The sequence below is a fragment of the Poeciliopsis prolifica genome, unplaced genomic scaffold, assembly GCF_027474105.1.
Source record: "Poeciliopsis prolifica strain line A6 unplaced genomic scaffold, Auburn_PproV2 SCAFFOLD026, whole genome shotgun sequence".
In the NCBI taxonomy this organism is placed as follows: Eukaryota; Metazoa; Chordata; class Actinopteri; order Cyprinodontiformes; family Poeciliidae; genus Poeciliopsis; species Poeciliopsis prolifica.
The window spans coordinates 839,179-860,815 of record NW_026562401.1 but is presented as its reverse complement, the minus strand read 5'-3'; the positions used below and the strand labels follow the sequence as shown (position 1 = coordinate 860,815).

General features: G+C 38.2%; 2 protein-coding genes across 4 annotated transcripts in view; one reads left to right on the top strand and one right to left on the bottom strand.

Moving 5' to 3' along the window:
* Positions 1-4,095: 4,095 nt before the first annotated feature.
* si:ch211-254p10.2 (solute carrier family 40 member 1) lies at positions 4,096-9,838 on the bottom strand. Its single transcript, XM_055047912.1, has 9 exons — positions 9,736-9,838; positions 9,578-9,645; positions 9,290-9,449; positions 9,008-9,123; positions 8,647-8,773; positions 8,263-8,517; positions 7,174-7,854; positions 5,938-6,065; positions 4,096-5,860 (listed from the first exon to the last, which is right to left on the bottom strand). The coding sequence occupies exons 1-9, from the start codon at positions 9,836-9,838 to the stop codon at positions 5,738-5,740; spliced, it is 1,761 nt and encodes a 586-aa protein (XP_054903887.1). The 3' UTR covers positions 4,096-5,737.
* Positions 9,839-15,789: 5,951 nt separating this feature from the next.
* Positions 15,790-21,637, top strand: part of fhod3b (formin homology 2 domain containing 3b) — a 93,334-nt gene continuing 87,486 nt past the window's right edge. For all 3 annotated transcript variants that reach the window (XM_055047562.1, XM_055047561.1, XM_055047560.1), the window contains exon 1: positions 15,790-16,312. In XM_055047562.1, coding sequence (XP_054903537.1) covers positions 16,148-16,312 — 165 coding nt within the window. In that variant the 5' untranslated portion in view covers positions 15,790-16,147. The remainder of the gene's footprint in view (positions 16,313-21,637) is intronic.

The window sequence follows — 21,637 nt, the reverse complement described above, 5'->3', positions numbered from 1 at the left end:
TATGAGTCATGGTCTGGACTACAAGTGAAAGGCACAGCCCCACTCTGTCAGTGTTGCACCTTTCACCAAATGGGAGGGGAGTGGGTTTGGAGAACAGAGGAAACATCTGGTGAGCCAGACAGCCCAGAAAAGGAAGTTTCGAAAACGCAGGAGAGAGTCAGGACTGGGCAGGGTATCAGAAGGTCAAATGTTTTAAGGGTGGAGAAGTATTAAGTATGGAATAGGTACAGGAGACAAAATAACTTTATGATGTAGACACTATAAAATCAGGCCAGTGCATTGTGCACTGTGGGGTTGAGAAACAATCAAAGTGGATTAGCAGAGGAGAACTTAATTTGTGTTGCTCCAGTAATTCTACCTCCTGTTAAAATGCTGGCAAAGTTGCTTCATAAATAAATATCATTAAAAAAAAATCATAATTGAAGTCATAGTAATTTTGCTCGTTGCATTTATTTATTGTTATTTAGAGTCTGACACAGGGACAAAAATGGAGAAAAATCATTAAAGTGTTACAGTGGCTCAGGGGTTAAGATTAATTGTCTTGTAATTGGAAAGTTGTGGATTTGACTCCATCTTTCTCATCACCACATGTCGATGTACCAACAGGCAATTCATTTAACCCCATGTTAATTACTTCTCTGTGTATTTATGGAAATGTTGTTTTTTTTTTGTGTCAGTGCAACTGGGTGAATTTGGTGTAAAAGTGATTGTACCAGAAAAGTGGTAAGTAAGATCAGGTCATTTAGACATTTACTAAATTCTCTACATTTTTATGCACAATAAAAATACGACGCACCAACAAATATCTAGTATTTTGTCAGGAAACATTCACATATGACCTCATATTTTTTTAACGTTTCATTTCTTTGAAATAAAACTAAACAAAATAGTTTCAAACACTAAACAAAATAAGAAAACGTTATAACACCCTACTCTTAATTGGTTATTTAATCTTTGGCTGAAACAACTCCAGTAAGATGTTTCTTTTCGCCATCTATGCTCTGACATTAGTCTGAGGAAGATTCATCATGCTCCTTTCTTTGACCTGAGAGAAAAGCATGGTTCCCTTTCTTTAGCTATTTCATTGTCAATCCAGAGCAACAAATTTGGGATGTTGCTCTACCGATTCTCCTCTTGCTGCTCATTCCAAGGGAAACACTGGCTTTTTTGAATGTAATTAAAAATAACCCATTTTCTGTGCAGCTAGTTTCAATTTCATCCAAGCTTTATCCTTTTTCTTCAAATGCATAAAGCATCTCTTTGAAAAAATAGATGCTAAAAGACAAAAAAGTGTTCATTTTTGTTTTTTATATGAAGGCTGTTGCTAACCTAAACATAAAAAAAAGGATCAGTGTGGTCCTTCAGCACAAGCACAGATCAAAATAAAGCAAGGACATTATTTCTCAATGTGAACACCTTATCTACTATAGTTATTCATTTTTTCACCTCTGTCAGCACTGTGATGCTTGACTGCATTCAACTAAAGCCATTTAACTGCACCGCTGCTTCAAGCTGGTGACAAAGCAGACTGCAGAATGAGAAAAGCTCCTCATCTCATGAGAATCAGTCTTTCTGTGCAAAGTCCAGTCTCCAGATGATGGTTGATTAGCTGTTTTGGGAAGGCTGTCTCAATATCAGATACATAAAATGTAATGAGCCTAAAACTATTTTTAAAAATGCATTTGTATAGACTACAACCCATCATTTCAGAGTTTAGCTCTGTTCTTGTACGCAGTAGACATCATTCCATGGAGGAAAGAAAAATAGGATGAAGCCAAAGGATGAATCTAGCAATCATGTGCTACCACTGACCTAGTTTCTCAAGTAAATGAATTAGCAAGTGAGAACGCCTGAAGTCAGACTTGTTAGTGAGCTTCCGCTGTGTAAACAGGGACTACAACTGCAACCTTGGGAGTTGTGCTGCTACTGTGGGTGTGCTGCGCTGCAAAAGAATCAAGAAGTGATGAAACTTTCCTCAGCTTGTTACAGACTCCCTCTTTCAGAAATATTTCCCAGTCCTTTTTGGTTTTAACAGAGATGTTAAATCACAAAAACACAGACTGCCCTTTGTAGTCGTGTGGAAGTTGCTTATTTTTTAAAGCAACTTCTTAAAGGCACAAAACCAGAACACATATGAGACCGGTCCACTACGGGCGTGCTGATTCTTTTGCAATGGAGATTACTTTTTGAGGAGACAGGAGAGGAGGTTGATGGAGGCAGCAGACTGACTTCAAAGTGGAAGTCATGCCATTCCCACTGCAGGATCACTGCTGTTTTCTGCTATTCTTAGAGTCCCTAACACCTTCCTGACCATCTGGTGGGAAAGTCACTGATCTCCTCCTCTTACTTGTTTTCTATGTTTTGAAGAGGGTAAAGACCCTTTTACTTCAGCACTATTATCTTGACATGTTGCTGTGCCTTTTAATTGGGTGTTTCAGGTTTTGTGACGTGAACTCATTCATCTCGATCGTCTTGTTGTTTTGCTTTGTCTTGTTATGGACCTATGTGTTTGAGAAGGTATATTTAATTCGTCAAACAAATTCTAGGCCAGATCCAGGATCTCTAGAAGGCCTAAGAACGTAGCTGCCAAAGAAGCATTGTTTTAAGATGTTAGAACCATCTCTGACTTCAGAGAATCGGTTCCTCAACTCAGGTGATGGAGTTCCTTATCCTCTCTTTGGGTGAGACCAGTTGCCCTACTGAAGACATTTATACTTGTATCTCTGATCACATATATTTGGTGGAGAATGGCAAAGATGGCAGGACTGATCATAGAGATAATTTATTGAAAATGATATGACCTACTGCTGGAAAACTCAATTAATTTGTGAAATGGACTACAATTTGAAAATGATGGCTGGTTGCTTAAGAAATGTTTAATGAGGTAAAATCACAGTTGAGTAAATGACTCATTCACTATGTTAATTTTTACTTCAGTCACGAAGATCTTCAGTGAAGATCGAAACCCAAACAAATCAATCATCACAAACTTTGTATTTTACACCACATCTACCTATTGCCCATCCTATTGTCATTTTTGAGCAGCCCATCTTATTCCAGTTCTGATCCATGGCCTCAATATTTGAGGAGCTGACTCTCATTCCTGCTGTTTTACATTCACTCATGAATTCCCGTAGAGCGCGCCGAATGCCATGGCTGTTAAGATGCCAATTGTCCCACATCTTCACAAAACACAAGAATGAGACCCGAGAGTCTGATGCTATGAGCATTTGACTTGATACATGATTATAATGTAATAAAATGTTAAATGACTTATGAAAATTATTTTATTCAGAGACCAAAAGGTGCCAAAGACGGCATGTGCTATTAATTGGTAGACAAGCTGTATTTATAAAATTTAAAATCTTTTTCTGTTTTTTTTTTTTTAGTTTTTTTTTTTTTTTGTTTTGTGTTCATCAGGAATGCCCCCAGGTTTGCTCAAGGGGTGTTGATGAGAGTCTGTCAACAAAAAACATTTTTCATACATTCTTTTTTTTTAAGTCAAAGATAATCTTCATCTTTTTTATTACAAACATCAGGCTTTAAAACAAGGACAACATACAGAAAATGCACAAAATTAAACAAATATACTGAGATATGATACTTGTTTAACAGCTGATAGAACATGGTTGATAGTTCTACTGTACATTATTGAAATATGACAACATTAGGTGGCTGAGAGTAAGTTGTATGATGTGTTCATGTTCTTAGTTGAGGTAACAATTTACTTCATCTGAACTACAAAACAATGAAGCAAAAGTTAAAACAACAATATTGTTTTACCCTTGAATATCTGTAAAGTTGATAATCTCACACCTAACAAGGGAAATGAGTAAGGGAATCTTAAACTAATCTATATGCACAAAGCTGTCTGGTGAAACCATTTTCATTTAAGATTGTTTTAATTAGCGCCTTGCAAATGTGATAATAAATTTTTTTGTTGTAATTTTATGTTGTAGATCAACACAAAGTAGTGGATAATCATGTAGAGGAAAAGAAATGCTACATTGTTTTTAATAAGTAAAAAAAAAAAAACATTTGAAAAGTGTGGAATGCATTTGCATTCATCCCATTTAACTCTGATACCGCTAGAGAAAGAAATGAGTCACTACTTTAAGAAGTCATTACATCAGAAACCCGTGTGTCCTTTATTTTTAGCAACTGGCTAGATTTGTGAGATGACATTGCTGAACAAACAGCAAGTATTAGAGAAGACAGATCAGGGATAAAGTTGTGGAGAATTTGAAAACAATTATAAAACAAGATCCCAAGCTGAACATCTCACAAAGCAGTATTCAAACTATTATTCCTAAATGGAAAAGGTATGGAGCAAAAGCAAACCTATCAAGTAGTGGCCCACATACCTAAGCATAGAAGGTAAGCAAGAGGTCCATTAAACAGAAAAACAGCAAAAAGGCCCTCTGTAAAGCTGGAGGAGCTGCACAAATGCACAGTTCAGTCGAGAGCTTAGCACTTATTATGGCTTTTATGTAAGATTCTCTACTTATGTCAATGTATGCTAGAAGAAAAGAAATGTGTAGCCCACAGATGTAAAAGTAACCCTAAACCACTCCCCCAGTGAAACATAGAGGTGATTGTGTCATGTCAGAGACAGACAAACTGAAGCTGACACTTTCCATGATAATGACTCAGCCAGAGATTTAAGCATATTCAAGTTTTAGAATGGTTCAATCAAAGTATGGACCTAAAATTGGTGAAGGATCAGTGGCAAGAGTAATGGAAAAATAGCTGTTAAATTAGCCCCACTTTGGCAGAACTTCAGTTTTTTTGCAAAAATAAAAAAAATAACAACAAAAAAAATAAATTTCTGAAGGCAGAAGAAATGTACCCAAAACACTTGCAGATGCAACAGCAGCAGAAGGTGTGTGTGAAAATGTATCAGAACGATTAATGCAACAGCACTCCATACTTTTCATAAATGTATTTAAAAAGAAAAAAAAGTAAGATACATTTGGTTCTTTCCATATTACAATCATACAGTTATCAGAACAAATATCTCTCATTGAGTATAATAATAAAATATGAAAAGAATATGAGTATTATTGCAAGGCATGATGAGATGTCTTTTGGCGTTTTAACCCATCAGCTATTTTTATATCATTATAAAAAACAAGGCAAATGTTTGCTTGATTCATCCACAGAGAAACAAACCAGGTGAAGGAAATGCTATTTTTCCATTCACTTTGTCCACTAAAAGGGGAGGCTGACTTGCATTTTCTTTTTAATCAAACAATCTCACATCCAGTTCCCTTTATATTCCTTTTTGGACATCCTGGAGTATTTCCAAGTGGACGGATCAGTAACATCGATGCCACTTGTCAAAGAACCATTTTTTTGTCCCTCTATTCATTCATGTTGATGTCTTCCTCTCATCTTTTCTTTACTGAGTGAAGGCCAGAAAAAAACTCACAGTTCATCCACCCCTTCATCTATAAAGCCATGTGAGGTTGCAGACCTGCTCAAAAGTCTTACAGCTGTTGTAACTCTTCTGCACCGAGATCCTCCGATGCCTTCGTCATCACCATTGTGTCCTCCTGTCCATCAGATTTGGACATTTCTCCTAGATGTATCATTGCTTCATTTGTGGCAGCCACCTTAGGATGTGGAGAATATTGGAGACCTTGTCTCCTGTTGTTCCATCAGTTGCACACATGAAATCAAGTGTGAAGTGTTGCAATGAAAGGCTAAGTCACGAACAGAGTGTTGCAGTCATAGATCAGGGGGGGAGGCATTCATTTCCCAGGTGCAGAGTGGATCCAATGCTTATATCTAAGCTGTGTCTCCTTATGTTTCGAGGCGGTGTTTTCTCTTGGCTTTGTGTGCGTACAAGAAATACATACTGTGCCCAGTGGTGATGAATATTACAGATATGATAACAAGGATGCCAAAGTGCTGAGGTTGTGGAGCTGATATCACCATAATAAAATGGAGCAGGTCCATTAGATAATTCATGGAGCTCTGCACCCCATTTACCACTCCTCTCTCTGACTCACAGATGGTCTCCTGCAGAAGCTGGGTCACAGTCAGGTCGAAGCACCACAAACCTGAAAACGCACATACATTTACTCTTTAAAAGTTGATCCATGCAGGGTTTTTTAACAGTGCAACCTGAAGAAAAGAAAAACAAGATGCTGCCTCTATTGTATTTCCCTGTGTATTCAGCTTTATGTGCCCTGCTCATTTTGGTCTCTGACCTCGCCAGACCAGCAAACCATTTTTGGATGTTTGCTGTGTCCCCTGCATGACTAATGAACTTGCAATGGTTTGTTTATCAATGTTTTTCTATTCAGGACATATTTGCAAAGTACACACTAACAATTGTTTTGTTGACAGATTCCCTCACCTGAACTGCAAATCCAAAATTACCAGGGCCTTTCTTGTCTGTTTCTCTCAATAACCCTTTTCTTCCCTGGCCTATCATTTCCGGTGGATAAGCAGTTCTTCAAGATATGGTTTAAGCTTGAGATATTGTTTTATAAAGTAACACTGCATTGAGTTTCTTCTCATCTCTATCCCTGAGCTGCTGTATGCCTTGCTCTTAATGATGCTGTTTGTTCTCTAATGTTTGCTAACAAACCTCTGAGGCCTTCACTGAACAGCTTCGTTCAACTGAGACTGAATTACTCTCTGGTGTTCATGATGTACTAATTACATGGCTTTTGAAGGCATCTGGTTGAAATAGATTTCATTAAGGGCTATCAGAATGAACAACTGTGAATGATAATGAACTTTAAACTGATTTGTTTTTTCTTTACAAAACATGCATTTAAAATTCTATCCTTTATCTTTGACTTCACGCTTATACAGAAGTTAGTGTTGGTCATATATAAATCCCAACAGAATGCCTCAAAGTATGGGGCCGCAAGTTAAAAATTTATGAAGACATCCAAGGGTAAACAATTTTGTAGTTTTGAAATTATAAGTAGGATTTAACTTTATAACGCCAACCTATAATTTCACAGCGCTTCGATTGAGGGAATGCTTGCTGCCCTGGCATAAAGTAACCTTTAGTTGTGATGTCGGATGTGGTATTTTTTTCAGAGGCTTTTAGACTTGAATTTGTTGAGTCTTTACTATTCTAACTATATATCATAAATCTTTTCCTGATCAATTTTCCACATCCAATCCACATTTTGAAGTTGGTGTACTCACCAATGCGTGCAGTGATAACGCCCAGGAATAGCAGAATTATGGATATATAGGAGTCCGGTGCTGTTCCAGTGGGGACGTTGTCAAAAAGGACGGTGTTGTTGGTCCAGTGTATGGAGGAGCGATCTGGAAGCAGTGGCTGATTGCTCCCTCCCGAAAGAGGATAAATGTGTTTTTGCCTTTTGCTTGCCATTCCTCCAGACTCAGCAGAGGAACCGGAGCTAAAGTAGGGCATCAGCAGACTAAGATCTATAGGGCTGCCAGGAGCAAACACAGAGCATACACACAGCAACAAGCAACTCAGGTGGAGGCAGCTTGAGATGATTCCCGTATTAACCAAGCCGACCGACTTTCTGAGCCTGGTGAACATTACAGTGCCCATCAACCCTGTGATAGCTGACACGCCCATCAGCAGACTCAGGAGAGAGCCGCTTATTCCCTGAGTGTAAGCATAGCCAGTGGTGATGCAGTCAAAGCCCAGGACTGTAGTGTAGAGGAAAGCCAGACCCAATCCAGCCAGGAAGACAGGTTGTCGATAATAGGCCCTCCACCCATCCATACATGTGCTCAGCAGCCAGCGAAACCTTTGGAAACACAGCGGCAAGTTGGTGATTTCTTTCAGATGTATGTCTGTGTTGCAGTTGCTCGTTGCCAGAGGGTCAGGTAGCTCATCACTGCCTTGCCCTAATGAGAACAAAGAGCAATAACAATCATTTAGTTTATGTGCTGTGAAGGCTGAATGATGAGTTGATTTTACCACTCTAACTTCTAATGTCTCTTCATAAATATATCTTAAACTCAGATCATCTACACAAATTTGAACTGTTAATGTCATGATGGCCATAAATATTGTTTATTATTTAAAATTATAATTATTTCCAACAAAATCCATTGCAAAAAATGGATATTAAAATGATAAACTTCCCAAAACTTTAACCAACATCACTCTTTTGGTCACATAAAAGACCATGCTTGGTGCATGGAATGCACCAAGCATTCCATGCATGATGCACTTATTGTATTTTCTTCTGTTACTTATATTTTAAGATCTAACATTACATTAGAAAATCAGTCATGAAAAAACTCCCGTACCTTGCAACCCTCTCCTTTCTGTCCTCGCCAGGTGCTCCTGATCGCCCTCAACCGTCGGGGGTTTGACTGAAAGAGCGGGAACGATTCGATAAACTCTTGACAAGAAGAAGAATTCCACGATGAGAGAAAAGAGGTTCCATGCAAGGATGAAGCCACAGCCAACCACGTTAGAGGCCAGGGTCATGACCTGTCCCACTGCCAGTGGGGCCAGGATGTTGGTCACCTGATCTATCCTCCTCATGGTTGCATTCATTCCTATTGAAGGGAGCAAACGCATTGAGATGAAAGCTTATCCACACACAGACGTTCAGAAAGAAAAAAAAAAAAAAAAACTAAACAGAAGCTAAGACCTTTAGTACAAAGATGCTGAGTAAACTTCCTCACCAGCCAGGTGGCCTCGGTTGTAGCCTGTAATAACCACTATCCAGTCCCTCTGGATGGCAATGGTCAGCGCTGTACTTGCAAGGTTTGCCACATCTGCCAGGATGATCACCACCGTATAACAAACCACCTTGTGTGAGTTTTGCGATGCAACATGTTACTAATGGCACAGAGTAGCCACAAGCTCAGAAGAAGAGGAAACGGGGTCACAGAAAAGAGGGAAGAAAAACATCAGCACTAACTTATTTATGGAATAATACTTACAAATCCTATCAACAAATTATTTACCGAATATTAGCTGCATGTACTCTATGTTAATTTGTAATTGTTAGCTTATATTAGGCAGTATTTAAAGTCTACTTACAGTAAACCATCCATCCCAGATCAGTTCAATATGTTCCTTATATGAGAACACCAGCATGAGCACAATGCTACATACGGTCACTGAGGTGTTCTGAATGAAAAGAGATGCATGTGCAACTAAAACAGAAGATGGAAAGAAAAACTTTAAGACTTTCACACGACCGTATAAAAGTAAATCTAAGTGACGTAACATATTCATACACACTCTCTGCTCATGGAGTCCTCCTGCCAACTCTGCTACCTGATTGTATTTCGAAAGGAGTGTGGAAATAATCGTGCATACCTTTATTCCTTGGATTGCGATCAACCCAGTCTCCAATTAAAGCCCCAAGCAACAGCACTGACCCAGCCAGCACCAATCCAAACACTGCTGTTAACAGCAGGTTGTGGCCGTACAACTCAATGAGGAACACAGAGATTGCAAAGTGCCACATGCGGTCACCCTGTTAAATCCAAAACACAATGTCATTAATAAATGTGCATATTAGTGCACACATTTTATATCAAACGGACAGCTTTTCTGTTTGTTCTATTGTTGGCCATGTTTTCTCTCTTCAGAAATGTCTCTTACCCACATAGATAATGCTCCACTCACATAGATGAGAAACTTGGGGCCCTTGAGGTAGATAAGAGCTGAACCTCAAAAGGAAACGCGTGAAAATAAAAGTAGGTCAGTATGAATTTGCTGCATACACAAAACACAAGCTGAACCCAGAAGGGGCACCTTACCCGGTATTTTCCTGGCTCTTTGAGTTCTTGAATCCCCGATGTTGTCAGATTCTAATTCAACCACAACCCCACCACAGTGGGACATATCAGCTCGCTGAGACATTGCCAGATAAAGGACTGAAGGAATGAAAAAAAAAAAAAAAAACACACACACCAAACAATTTAATAATTTTTAAAAATAATAATGTCTGCTTTGCCACATTGTTAGGTGTGTGACAGGAAGATATACCCCACTGCTGGTAAACTGTGGGGACATTAATTCTCCCAGGTTTATTTAGGAGCAAAGACTATAAATTTCATCAGCACTACCCTACCCAATAGAGTCTGCAAAGTCCATGTGCAACAAATTTTTAATGACCATTTGAACTGTTTCTTTTGAGTAGGATAAATTAACTGGCATCTTTCAGGCTAAAACTGAACCATGGGAAATCAAATATAAATATGTCCAAGTACATGAACTGTGCATAAATGCAAAGAGCACGTCATGTGCATGTGCAGGACGCCAGTGATGCTGAGATTTGTGGGTGCTGTGGATTACGGCTTCAGCCAATTAAAAATGCCCCAGGAAGGAAAGTAGCACATGTTGTAAATGCAGTCATAGTGGAAATGATTTCTTCTTCCAAAAAGCAATATAAATCGTAAAACCTTTCAAGTATTCTTCTAATACTGTCCATGGTCTCAAGCAGACATACCACTGTAACTGCAAATGTATTCAAAGTGGTGTAAAGTGTGCTACAAGCTGGATTCAATTAAATTATGTAACTCTGAAGTTCCATTGCACATCTGGGAATGAATGCTAAGATGAATCCTCCAACCACTCCCAAAACAATACAATAAATACAAGAACATAACCATTAGTGAGGTCCTAATGTTTTCTTAACAACGATTTGGAGAAACGTATCGAGAGACTTAACCCATCAGGAGTTTCTCACTGTGTATCCATTAGCTCTCTTTGTTATCTGGTTTATAAAGGTAAATACTTCTTTCTCTACAAAACTGCATATTGTTCATTCAGTTTGGCTTTCTCATGTCTGTTGTTTTGGTTCAAGAAATGTGAATTACAGTCCATCCACAGTTTGGGTCCACACATACAAAACAAATACCCATAAATGTAAGACTTGGATCATTGTCTACTCAAGAAAATATAAAGTTTTTTCACAAAACAGAGACAAGGTGCAAAAATGCATACGGTCTGGTTAAGCAAAAGACTTGAGTTTGAGTTTTCTTCAAATGATGCAATACTTTGCTTTACACTTTACCTGTTTTGAGGAGCTTTTAGCTTAACTCCACAATTAGGACAGATTTTTCGGTTTTCTTACAGATCACTGATAGCTGTTCACAACATGTTACATACTGACTTCTTATAACTACCAAATACAACTTCAAAAATGCAAACCTAACACGTCAAATCATATCTAATTTTCAAGGGAAAAGCACACAGAGTGTAGGCTGCATTGTTACCTTTGCTTTGATGTTACACTTGGTTCTGGTTATTACTTTTCGATGGTGTTTCTTGTGCCATGTGCCCTAAATTAGGATGCTTGTCTTTCCCGAGAGTTGAAATTCAAGCTGTAGTAGTTTGAAAGGCTTAATAACACTGCAGTGTTCAAGTGCACTATTGTATGAAAGTGCCAGAAAAGCAGAACAGGCAGGGGGACAACAAAGGCAGCCAGCATATTCCACAGCACGTGACGCTCTGGGGACAATATCGCCGTCCGTCCACAACATGCACAAAAACTACCTACCTGCGTGTGATTCAGAATGCGCACATGCTCGGGGGAGAACATGCATGCACCCTCAGTGACATGCATTCTCACTACTCATACACCCACATGAACTGTTGACATGTGGCACAAAAGTTACATTAAGGGTTCATCATGCAACATTACATCACTCTTAGGTCCACAGGTGGGAAACTAACAAGTAGCTACAGTCATAATGCAGCCAAAGCTCTTCCTTAGATTATTGAAAGTGATCCATAAGATGACACGTGAAGGTAATACATAATATAATTAGGTCAAATTAAAGATACAGACGTGCTTTTATGACTGAAAACAATAATCAAATGTGTTTAGTAATCGTTTCAGTAAAATTTAAAGACCGTAGAAAGAGCATGTTAATGCAAGTTTATGATTGAAATCAGAATAATTAATAATATCGTTATCATTATTTGGTTGTTCCATGCTATGTAAACCAAACAAAATGCTAACCAGAGCAAATTTAAGACAGACACAGTATTTGGTATCCCATGCATTCATAAACCTTTCTGTATATTAAATTATTTATTCGCTCTGTGTGTTTGTGTAAAACTTAAAAGAAGTGAAATTCTGACTACTTTATAAAAAATACTTACTCAGAAATGGTACATTATGACACCTTTTGGACACCATGTTACTTAAATTACATAAACAAAAACAAATTGCTCACATGTCAACAACTTGCCATACCTACAAGCTCAAATTTATCTCCATATTAAGAAATCACATGGCATGAGTATATTCAACAAGCGTTTTGTTTAATTTATGATGTGATCTGCTTTGTTATCCATTTTGCAAAACCTAAATGATTCAAACTTGTTTGCCTTCAAAATATAAATTAAAAGAAGGATTTGAACTTAAATTTCTGCAATGTTATGTAAATCTTTTCCTTAACCACTGCAGCTGAGCTGTACTTTGGCAACAACTGCCTCCTGGAGCAGAAGCTCAGCAACTCCAACTCCAGCACAGAAACTTTCTCATCCACAAAACTTATGACAGCTTATAACCTACTTAAGACAGACACAGTATGACCTATGTAGACATGAGAAATTTAGAATAGAATATCAACAGTTTTCTGAACCAAATCGTCAGCTAATTCTGGATGTTTATGTCAGATTTGTTATCGATATAAGTGAAGTAAAAGCATGTTGTCACTGAAGACAGCGGGATAATTTTAATTTAATTTTAATTCTTTCTTAAATTATTTTTTTAATGTAATGAACATCTATATTTTGTTGTTTGTATTTGGTGTTATGAGTACAGGCAATAAGTGCTTTAAACATTTTGTTGCACTGATGTGTTACTGTTATCTTAGAAAGCATCTCTGCAAGCTAATATGAGACACAGCATGATGCGCCGATGATAACAAATCCAACGACAGCATGGGATAAAGACTGAAACTGTGATAATGTGTCTACATTTTATTTTTCACAATATCCTGTTTACCTCACTGTTACCTACGCACAACTAAGGGACTGCTGACAGTCCCTTAGATTTACAAATTTCAATGTATTTTATGAAAACCCCATCAGCTCTTTAACAGTGTTAATGAAAACCCACAGTGACACCTGCTGGACAGATGGAATATGTCCAGCTCAAAATATACATTTGAGCTAAAGGGTTGATATTAGTGCTATTATTGGATGAATTGTTTATTATAAATTTCAAACTAATATCAAAAATATCAGTATTTTTTTTATTTGAAAGAACTTTGGATCACGTCAGGCAACAATAAATATGTTTTACTTCCTGCCTCTACTCACCCAACAAGTGATTACCGTCCATTGATACTGCTTCAAGTAATCAATAATAGAAAATAGATACTATGAAAAAGTTATTTTAAAAAAAAATAAAAAAATAATTCGGCATACATTGTCTCTTCAGATTTCCAAAGCACAGTTACAGGTTTGTCTAAACGCGGACACAAACATTTCGTAGCCACATTACCGGCGGAGTGTGAAGGGATTCTGTGTTTCCTCCTTCCCTTTTACTTTAAGTACACTCACGACCTCTTTGAAGTGTCTTATCTATTTCCACTCCGTATATTTACGCAGAAAGATTGGAGGGAAGAAAAAAAAACTGGATTTATCATGTTTTGTGTGTTATTTTTGATTGTTGCTTTGAATTTTAACTTGTATCTAGCCATGAGTTTCATGAATGTTCACACTATTATCTTTCAAAAGTAATGTATGTATAAAATACTTTTACAAAACTTATATAAAAGAACACAGGTGCCTTCTTCAAAACACACTTGCATCAAATTTCAGCATTCAGTCATTCAAGTCCAATTATTCCTGCAAAAGAATATTTGAGTTACCTGTGTTGGAGGAGGTGCTTGATGGTAGTACTTCAGGTCTTGACTTTGGCATCCATGAACAAGATGATTTAAATCATTACTATGAAAAATACAAGTAAAACACAAATGACAGCAACATTATTACTGTTATTTGTTGTCTTTTAGGTTTTTTATAGTGTTACATTCCTTGGGTGTGATACTATATTTTATTCTAGGTCTTAGAATATATTCAGTTTATTTCTCTATGATCATTATTGTGATCATTATTTACCCCGCCTCTTGCCTGAAAGGTTTGCTGGAGATAAGCACCAGCACCCCTCCTGACCCCACTAGAGACAAGGGTCTTAGAAAATGGATGGATGGATGATCATTAAAATTTCTAAGGTGCTGCCATATTAGTTTTCTGACTATATATAAAAAACTTTGGAAATTAACAAAAATACATGTCACACTGTTCAATTCATAGTTTCCAAAAGATCAGTTACTGCTGACAGTCCCTAAAACTATTGCTGATGATGAGGTGAAAAAGCATTTGCTGTTGTTGCTCCTAAATTATGGAACAAGCTACCCTTCAGCATGAGACAGGCCTACTCTCTTCCTGTTTTTAACCTCTGTTGTCCTCGGCTTATGTCGACCGAGGACAAGCCCTTAAAAAATATGTTTTTCAATTGCAGCTGCATACAGAAACTTTAATCTAACAGTCCTGCATCAGAACTATGGTGTGCACAACTCAGGGGGAAGTTAGGCTCAAGCAATCCAAATGTGAACTTTACAAAAGAAATAAAATAACCAAACCCAGGCCTCAGGTCAGACTGACCGGAAGACTAAGGAAATCACAGCTGGACAGGCAAAACAGTATGGAATGGCATCATTGATCTCCGTAAAACTGATATCTTTTCAAATTTCCCCCCCCTCCTGTTGCCCTCGGGTTGACATGACCCGAGGACAAGCCCTTATAAAACATTTTTTTAATTGCAACTGCATACAGAAACTTGAAATCTAACAGTCCTGAATCAGACCTACAGTGTTCACAACTCAGATGGAATTTTCTGCTGCAGCAATTCAAATGTGAACTTGACGAAAAAAATAAGAACAACCTCCTCTTGTCTTCGGGTCAAAATGACCCGAAGACAAGAGGAGGGTTAAATCTCTTTTAAAATCACACTTTTAATCCTCAGCTTCCAACACATGTGATCTTGTCTTGTATCACACTTCAAAATACAAGGTCTAGTAATTCTTTAGTGTCATTTCCTAGTCCCTTGTGGACTCTTCCTTGCCCCCTGTGCCATTTCTTTTTCTCTCTCCTCAGCTTGCCTTCTTCTATCTTCTCTCCCATCTGCAGCTCATTACTTCATCATTATTTCATTTGGTTTTATTTTTAAGTTAATCTAAAACATTTTCAGTATGAGAAGTGCAGAAACTTTTTGTTTTTGTTTTTTTTATTACAGGACTAATGACACAATTGTTCACTGTGGTTAACAGCCAAAGGCTGCTATAAAATCTACATCATTTTTACGTTATTTTCTTAAATGTTATCGTCTTAATGTTTTTTTTTCTGTTTGCTTTTATTTGATTATCTTGCTGTTATCTGATGCTTCGGATGAGTTCTGATATGTTTTACATTATAGTCTTTGACTTATGGTCTTTTGTATTTCCAGTAAAGCACTTGAAACGACCCCTTGCATGAATGGTGCCATGCGAGAAGACTTGGCTTGCATTCCCTTTAAAACACAACTTATAATTTTGGTGGATGCAAATGCTTGAAATGTATAATTATGTATGTAATAAATAGCTGTATAAAACAAAATATGCGATGTTTTATATTTATTGACATTTTATATTTTGATTTAAATCAACTGCAACGTCGATATTTTTTTATTTTTTTTGCACGTCTTATTATAGCCACTAGAGGTCACGTTTGCGCCTGTAACATGAGCTGTTGTGGGTCCGCCGGTTGAGGTCCGACTGCTGAATCCCTCTGGCAGAGTTTAAGCATCGCTCTTGCAGACCAGACACCAAGTGCAGCAGTCGCGTCCGAACACCGCAGTCTGCCTGCAATGCCCTTGGACACTGTCGTTACCGTCCACCTCTGCAGCGCTCTGACCAGTCCGGTCTCCCGGTGACTTATCCAGGACCAAATATTGCGGCAGCTCCGTCTGCGCATTGTGAAACGCATGGGGAAGCGCCAAGGATAACAGAGATCGCCACTGCAGAGAACCTGCCGGTAGTTCGCAGCCCCCGCAGCAGCAGCAGCAGCGGGAGGAGGAGAAGGGGAAAGAGGAGGGTTGCGCTGGTGTCAGAGGCTTCAGCGTCGCATCCACTATTCTGATCACTTCCTATCACCTTGAATGGATACATCATGGCTACGCTTACATGCAGGGTGCAGTTCTTAGATGACACCGACCCTTTCAACAGCACCAATTTCCCAGAGCCCACCAGACCGCCTCTGTATACCTTTAGGGAAGATATTCCTCTGATCAATCAGATAGCTGGAGTCCACAGGCTGCTGAAAGCACCACACAAGGTATGTATACAAACATGTATTGCTTGTGTTGTTATTCTTCAGTCAGCTGAGCTACACTTGAACACTCTTACTTAAACCAACATTTGCCCTAAGCGTGTTGATGGGGTTACTAGGTTACCAAACCAAGCTGGGTCATTGAACAAGGGACCTGGTGCAGAAATGCTGATGGAGCCAAACAGTGGTTACCTTAGTTACCCTCAGTGATGCGGGAATGAAAACCTCTTACTTTTTCTGAAGGGTTATTGGTCATGAATTAATTTTGAACATGTAAAACAACAAAGTTTACATTCTATGTATTTCTTCTAGACTATTTTTGCTGTATAAAAAATGCATACCTGTTAGGAAAGGGATTCATTCAATACCTTGCTCGAACATTCACCCTCTGACAGACCGACGGGAAGTAATCCACCATGGTGAAGTAGAAAATAAATACTTTTCAGCTTTCCTCACAAATGAAAAGTGTGAAATGCATTTGTATTTGAATAGCTTCCCTATCCCTGAATCACCCCTAAGACATGATGCTTCCACTGCTGTGCATCACCAAAGGGAGGATGTATTTAGAGTAACATGTGCCATGTTCATTTTCCTCCAGACTTCACATTTTGCATGTAGGTCAAAAAGTTTAACTTTATCCTCATCTGATCAGAATATGCTCTTCCTTGTGGTTGGTGTGTTTCTAAATGCTTTGTGGCCAACTGATGACAAGACTATTGATTGGTTTCTTTTGGTGCTCCACAATGAAGGCCACATTTATGGGGTGCCTGATCAATAGTTGATCTGTCAACAAAGTGTTTGACCGGAGCTATGGATTTCTTCAGCTCTTCCCATGTTCACATGTATCTCTTGACTTCTTTGATTGGTGCTCCTTTTGACAGCAAGGAGGTTCTCTCCTTGACCTGTCAAGGAGACCCACTGATCCTTGTGGTACGTTAATGTTCTCTAACACAATCCTGAGACTTTCTGTTACAGAACTTATGGGGACTCGGTTTACTCGTGTTACTTACATGAACTCATAGAACTGAAATAAACTCTTTTTAGATTAAACATTACAAGCATGTTACATGGCAAAATGTAAAAAAAGAAAAACAAACTGTAGAGATCTGGTTTCAATGCAAGGCACAGTCTGTTATCATTTCTAGAAAGTGTTTTATTCCTCATAAACATAATATTTGTTAATGAAGCAGTGAGACTGCACTGAACATGCAGGATTGTATACCTGTGCCTTCACAGCTCCTGTTACAGTGACTGGGATGAAATGCTGAGCTGGGCAGAGTTGATCTTATTTCCTTGTCAGATTGACAAACTTTGTTCTTTAGAATGTGCCGCAATCTACTGTCAACATATTTTCACGATCAAGGTGATACTTACCACATTATTTATCTTGCAACAGCTTGATCTTTCTTCTCTCGACAATATCATGGCTATTTTTAAATAGCTTGACGTCACCTAAGTGTTTTTTGCTTTGAACGGTGCAATTGTTTTGATCAGAAAAACAACAAGAATAGCTCAATTTCTTTCTGTTTGTATTTCTTTCTATGTCTTTTGATGGCTTTCTAAGGTCAAAATCTGTAGAAATGTTTGTTTTGGCTTTCTATTTTGACCATATTGACTCAAGTATATTCAAAAGCAATATCACCTACTCACCTTTCAAAGTGAAATGAAACATAGTTGCATAACCTATCATACTTTAATGTCCTTTTATCTTTGTTTAATAGGGACGTCACATACCTCAAAATGTAATTTGGGTCTTTCATTGTCCAGTCAGATCTGTGTTATTGCAGACTGTTTACACAGAGTTGGGGAGATGGAAGCATTTTGGTGGTTGTAGATTACCACAAGCTTGCTTCACATTCAGACGCCAGCTTGCTTCCATTGACAGGATGTGACAGAGCAACTTTGAAGTGTTTCAGATGGAAGGTAGCAGTGAAAAATATATAAAACAAAAGAACACTGGCATACAAAAAAATGAGCCCAGTCTTTGTTTTCAATCCATTGGCATTACTGCTCGGGTGTAATTTCATTCACTTTATCTCAGCAACAACAATGGTGTCACAGTATGCAGCAAGTTGTTCTGCGATTTACATTCTTAAAATAATTTGTTTTATAGAGTGACCTTGTAAATGGCTCAAGCAACAAGCCTTCGGCCCCAGAGCTCAGAGGTCAATCTGATATAAATAGTGTGCTGTTCACACATGGTGTCCAGGGATTCAGACAGCTTGCATGTGCTGTTTCTGAGCTATCGTCGTCAGTTTCTAAAGCTGAAGTTTGGAGATCTGTGCATGGGTGTAGTTAGCCCTGCATTATATTGGACTGTGTTATTCATAAAACAGCATCTGGGAAGAAGAAAGTTTTAATGTCAACATGCAGAGTGTGTGGTCTTACTATGGCTTGTTTTCTACAAATAAAAACAGGGCGACAGCAGTCTAAGAGGTAGGAGTTCATCCTTGTAACCCTTGGGCAAGACACCTCACCCACCTTCTCTGCTGGTGCTGGTCAGAGAGCCTGGTGGCGCCGATTGAATAGCAGCCTTGCTTCTATCAGACTGCCTCAGGGTAGCTATGACTACAATGTAGCTTTCCATCATCAGTGTGTGAATGAATGGGTGAATGACTGAAGTAGTGTTTATCAAGTCTTCTGATAAAGTGCTATACAAATGCAGGTCATAAAGATATAGTATGTCCTCCAGAAAGTGTGCAAAGTGTGTGTCTAAAGCATGTCCTGTAAGCAATAATTTATCCAGGTTTTAGCATTTACAGTGCTTTACAAAGTCCTACCTTTTGAACTCTTCCATATTTTGTCATGGCACAACAAGGTATGTGCCATGACACATACATAAGTCTCATTATGCATGTGCCTCATTTTTATGCAACATATAAAAATGACACTTTATGTGCTGCATAAAGTCTCCTTTTTTGAGACTCTATGCAACACTATATGCATAGTGCTAATAACTGAGAAGAGGAAGACAATGTGGGATATGGTTACCACAATATTGTTCAAATTAAAACTAAAAAATGTAGCTATGACTGTGGCTTCCATTTTTAAAATAAAAATAAAAAATGGAAGCCACAGAATATTATGGTAATTTTAATCAGGAAAATGTATGTGTTGGATACACATACATTTCATGTATGAGCCTGTTGTGCTCATTTGAAGTAGCCCAACACTGGGCTACTTCAAATGAGCGAGTGAATGTGACATCACACACTGCAGTGGGGCAAAAAAAAAAAAAATGTAGAAACAATTTTATGACCTAAAAAGCTTTGCAGGACCTTAATGTCACCCATGTGCTCTGTTGATTTCCAGAAAAAAAAACTGCTGGTCTGTTCCATGCTACATATTAAGCTAAGCAGAAAACACAGACATACAAAGCAAAAAAAATCATTTTTAAGACTTTGAGAAGATTTAAAAGAACATTGCAACAGCAGGAACCATGCCATCAACCCAACCATCTACTCAGCAGTTTGCTAGAAAATGCTAACATAGCGAAATAAATACATTTATACAATTGTAAAACTTCTATGCATTTTGAGGAGTCACACTCCTTAGTAAAAATCAGAATAGAAGTTAACACCTTAAGAAGGTAGCTTAATTTTAGCATTAAAAATGTTGCTTTGTGAAGGCCTAAGGAGGTTGTGAACAAACATCTAGGATAACTTTGGAGGAGATGCATTGATCCACTACTCAGATGCAAGATTCTTTTCACACCTATTGGCGTCACAGTAAAGGATTGTGCTTAATGTTTGCTAGCACGCATCTGTAAATCAAAGCTCTGCCATACCGCTTCTGGTCTGCTGCTGATTGATTCCAATTCTGGACTGTGACATTAACAATTTAAACTTCAGAGACAATTGTTTTTCTGCATTTTTTCTGGCCCCATAATGAGAAGCTGTGTTAAATGAGAAGTTATGTAAAACACTTTAAAATACAGGTTCCTCCTTTGAGTTGCTGTTCTCATTGTCATGCAGAGCTGAGGTTTTTCTCCTCTATGCATTTTGAGGAGTTGTCGCAGCAGAAGGCCCCTTTCAAAAGAATGCATTGTCCAACACTGCCTGACAGGAACTTCAGATTACTGTTGTGGTTACTCATTCATGCATCAGGTGTGTTTTAGTGTCACATGTCTTCAAAAAAAGACCCCAAGTGGCTTCATCAAAAGCTTTCTGAAGGAGATTTCTGTATTTCATCTGGTGTGACTTAGAGTTTATTGCACTTTGCAAACACAGATGTACAAGGTAGCCACTACAGAGGCAGTGCATGTAATAAATATGCAGACAATGTGTTTAGTCGACGCTGTTTGCTTCTAGATGTCTCTCCTGGCTTGAATAAAAAAACTGGAGTGTGATAGAAGCTTTAAATTGGAAATTGCATGGTGTTTATTTTTAGTCATTTTTTCCTGCACTGCCTCCCTGGTCAGTGGACCACAGCATGGTTGTCGAAGGGAGAGGCCAGACCTCAGTGCGAGCAGAGTGCTTGCGGTTACTTCTCTGGACTTGGCCATCGCAGTGCTACTGTGGGTTCAAGTCCTGGGCAGGAGACAGCCAAACAAATCCCTGCTTCTGATAAGTTGTGACCTTCATTCCTTCCAATTCTTGGATTAGGGACAATTGAGCGCCCCACCCTGACCCTGCATGACTTGTGTATCAATAGCTGTGACGTGTAATTCAGGCTGATTCTATACAGAGGAAATATAAGGGATTTAAGAGTGGAAGTGAATTTGTGGATACATAGAGAAACAGAAAGCTTTGAGTTTGCTTCTTTGCTTTTTGTCGGTCTGCTAGTCATTTATTGGTTCCACAGTTGGCTAATTATTGGTTACAGCTGCAGGACTGATTCAGTGCTTTGTCTATTTAAGGTAATACAGAGTGAAAAAACAGACAGCAAAGATTTTGCTCTTGTTTTCTGTTTGGTTCATTGAGTTCTTGGAGTGCAATGTACAGGTAAAGAGGATTAAGACTTGGATTCAACAAAATACAATCAAGTTTCTTTGGTGGTTCAGTATGGGGTAATGGGAATTAGTTGCTTATTTTTTGCATTGGATTTTATATTAATGTCACTGTAGAAAACCAAAGTCATAAATTTACCAGGTTTATTTTGAATGCTTTATGCTTGAATTCTCTCTAATGTAATATAATCTTACATCCTTTGCTTTGCTGGCCTTGTTTTTCCTCTATTCTTTATGCCTCTCTGTGTCTTGCTATATCTGATCCAGTCTTTAAAAAAGTACTTACGAATAACTAATTTCTTTAAAGTTATTTTGTTCTGATGCATCATCTTTGGAAAAAGTTGGCACTCATACTTTTTGCTGCTAGTTTATTTATTTAATAA

What these genes read in the sequence shown, in the direction of transcription:
- si:ch211-254p10.2 (XM_055047912.1), bottom strand. Translation starts at nt 9,838, where the DNA reads ATGTCTCAGCGAGCTGATATGTCCCACTGTGGTGGGGTTGTGGTTGAA. An exon ending in AAGAGCCAGGAAAATACCGG is followed by an intron (nt 9,646 to 9,735) that starts GTAAGGTGCCCC and finishes TTTCCTTTTGAG; the next exon opens with GTTCAGCTCTTATCTACCTC. An exon ending in GTGGAGCATTATCTATGTGG is followed by an intron (nt 9,450 to 9,577) that starts GTAAGAGACATT and finishes TGGATTTAACAG; the next exon opens with GGTGACCGCATGTGGCACTT.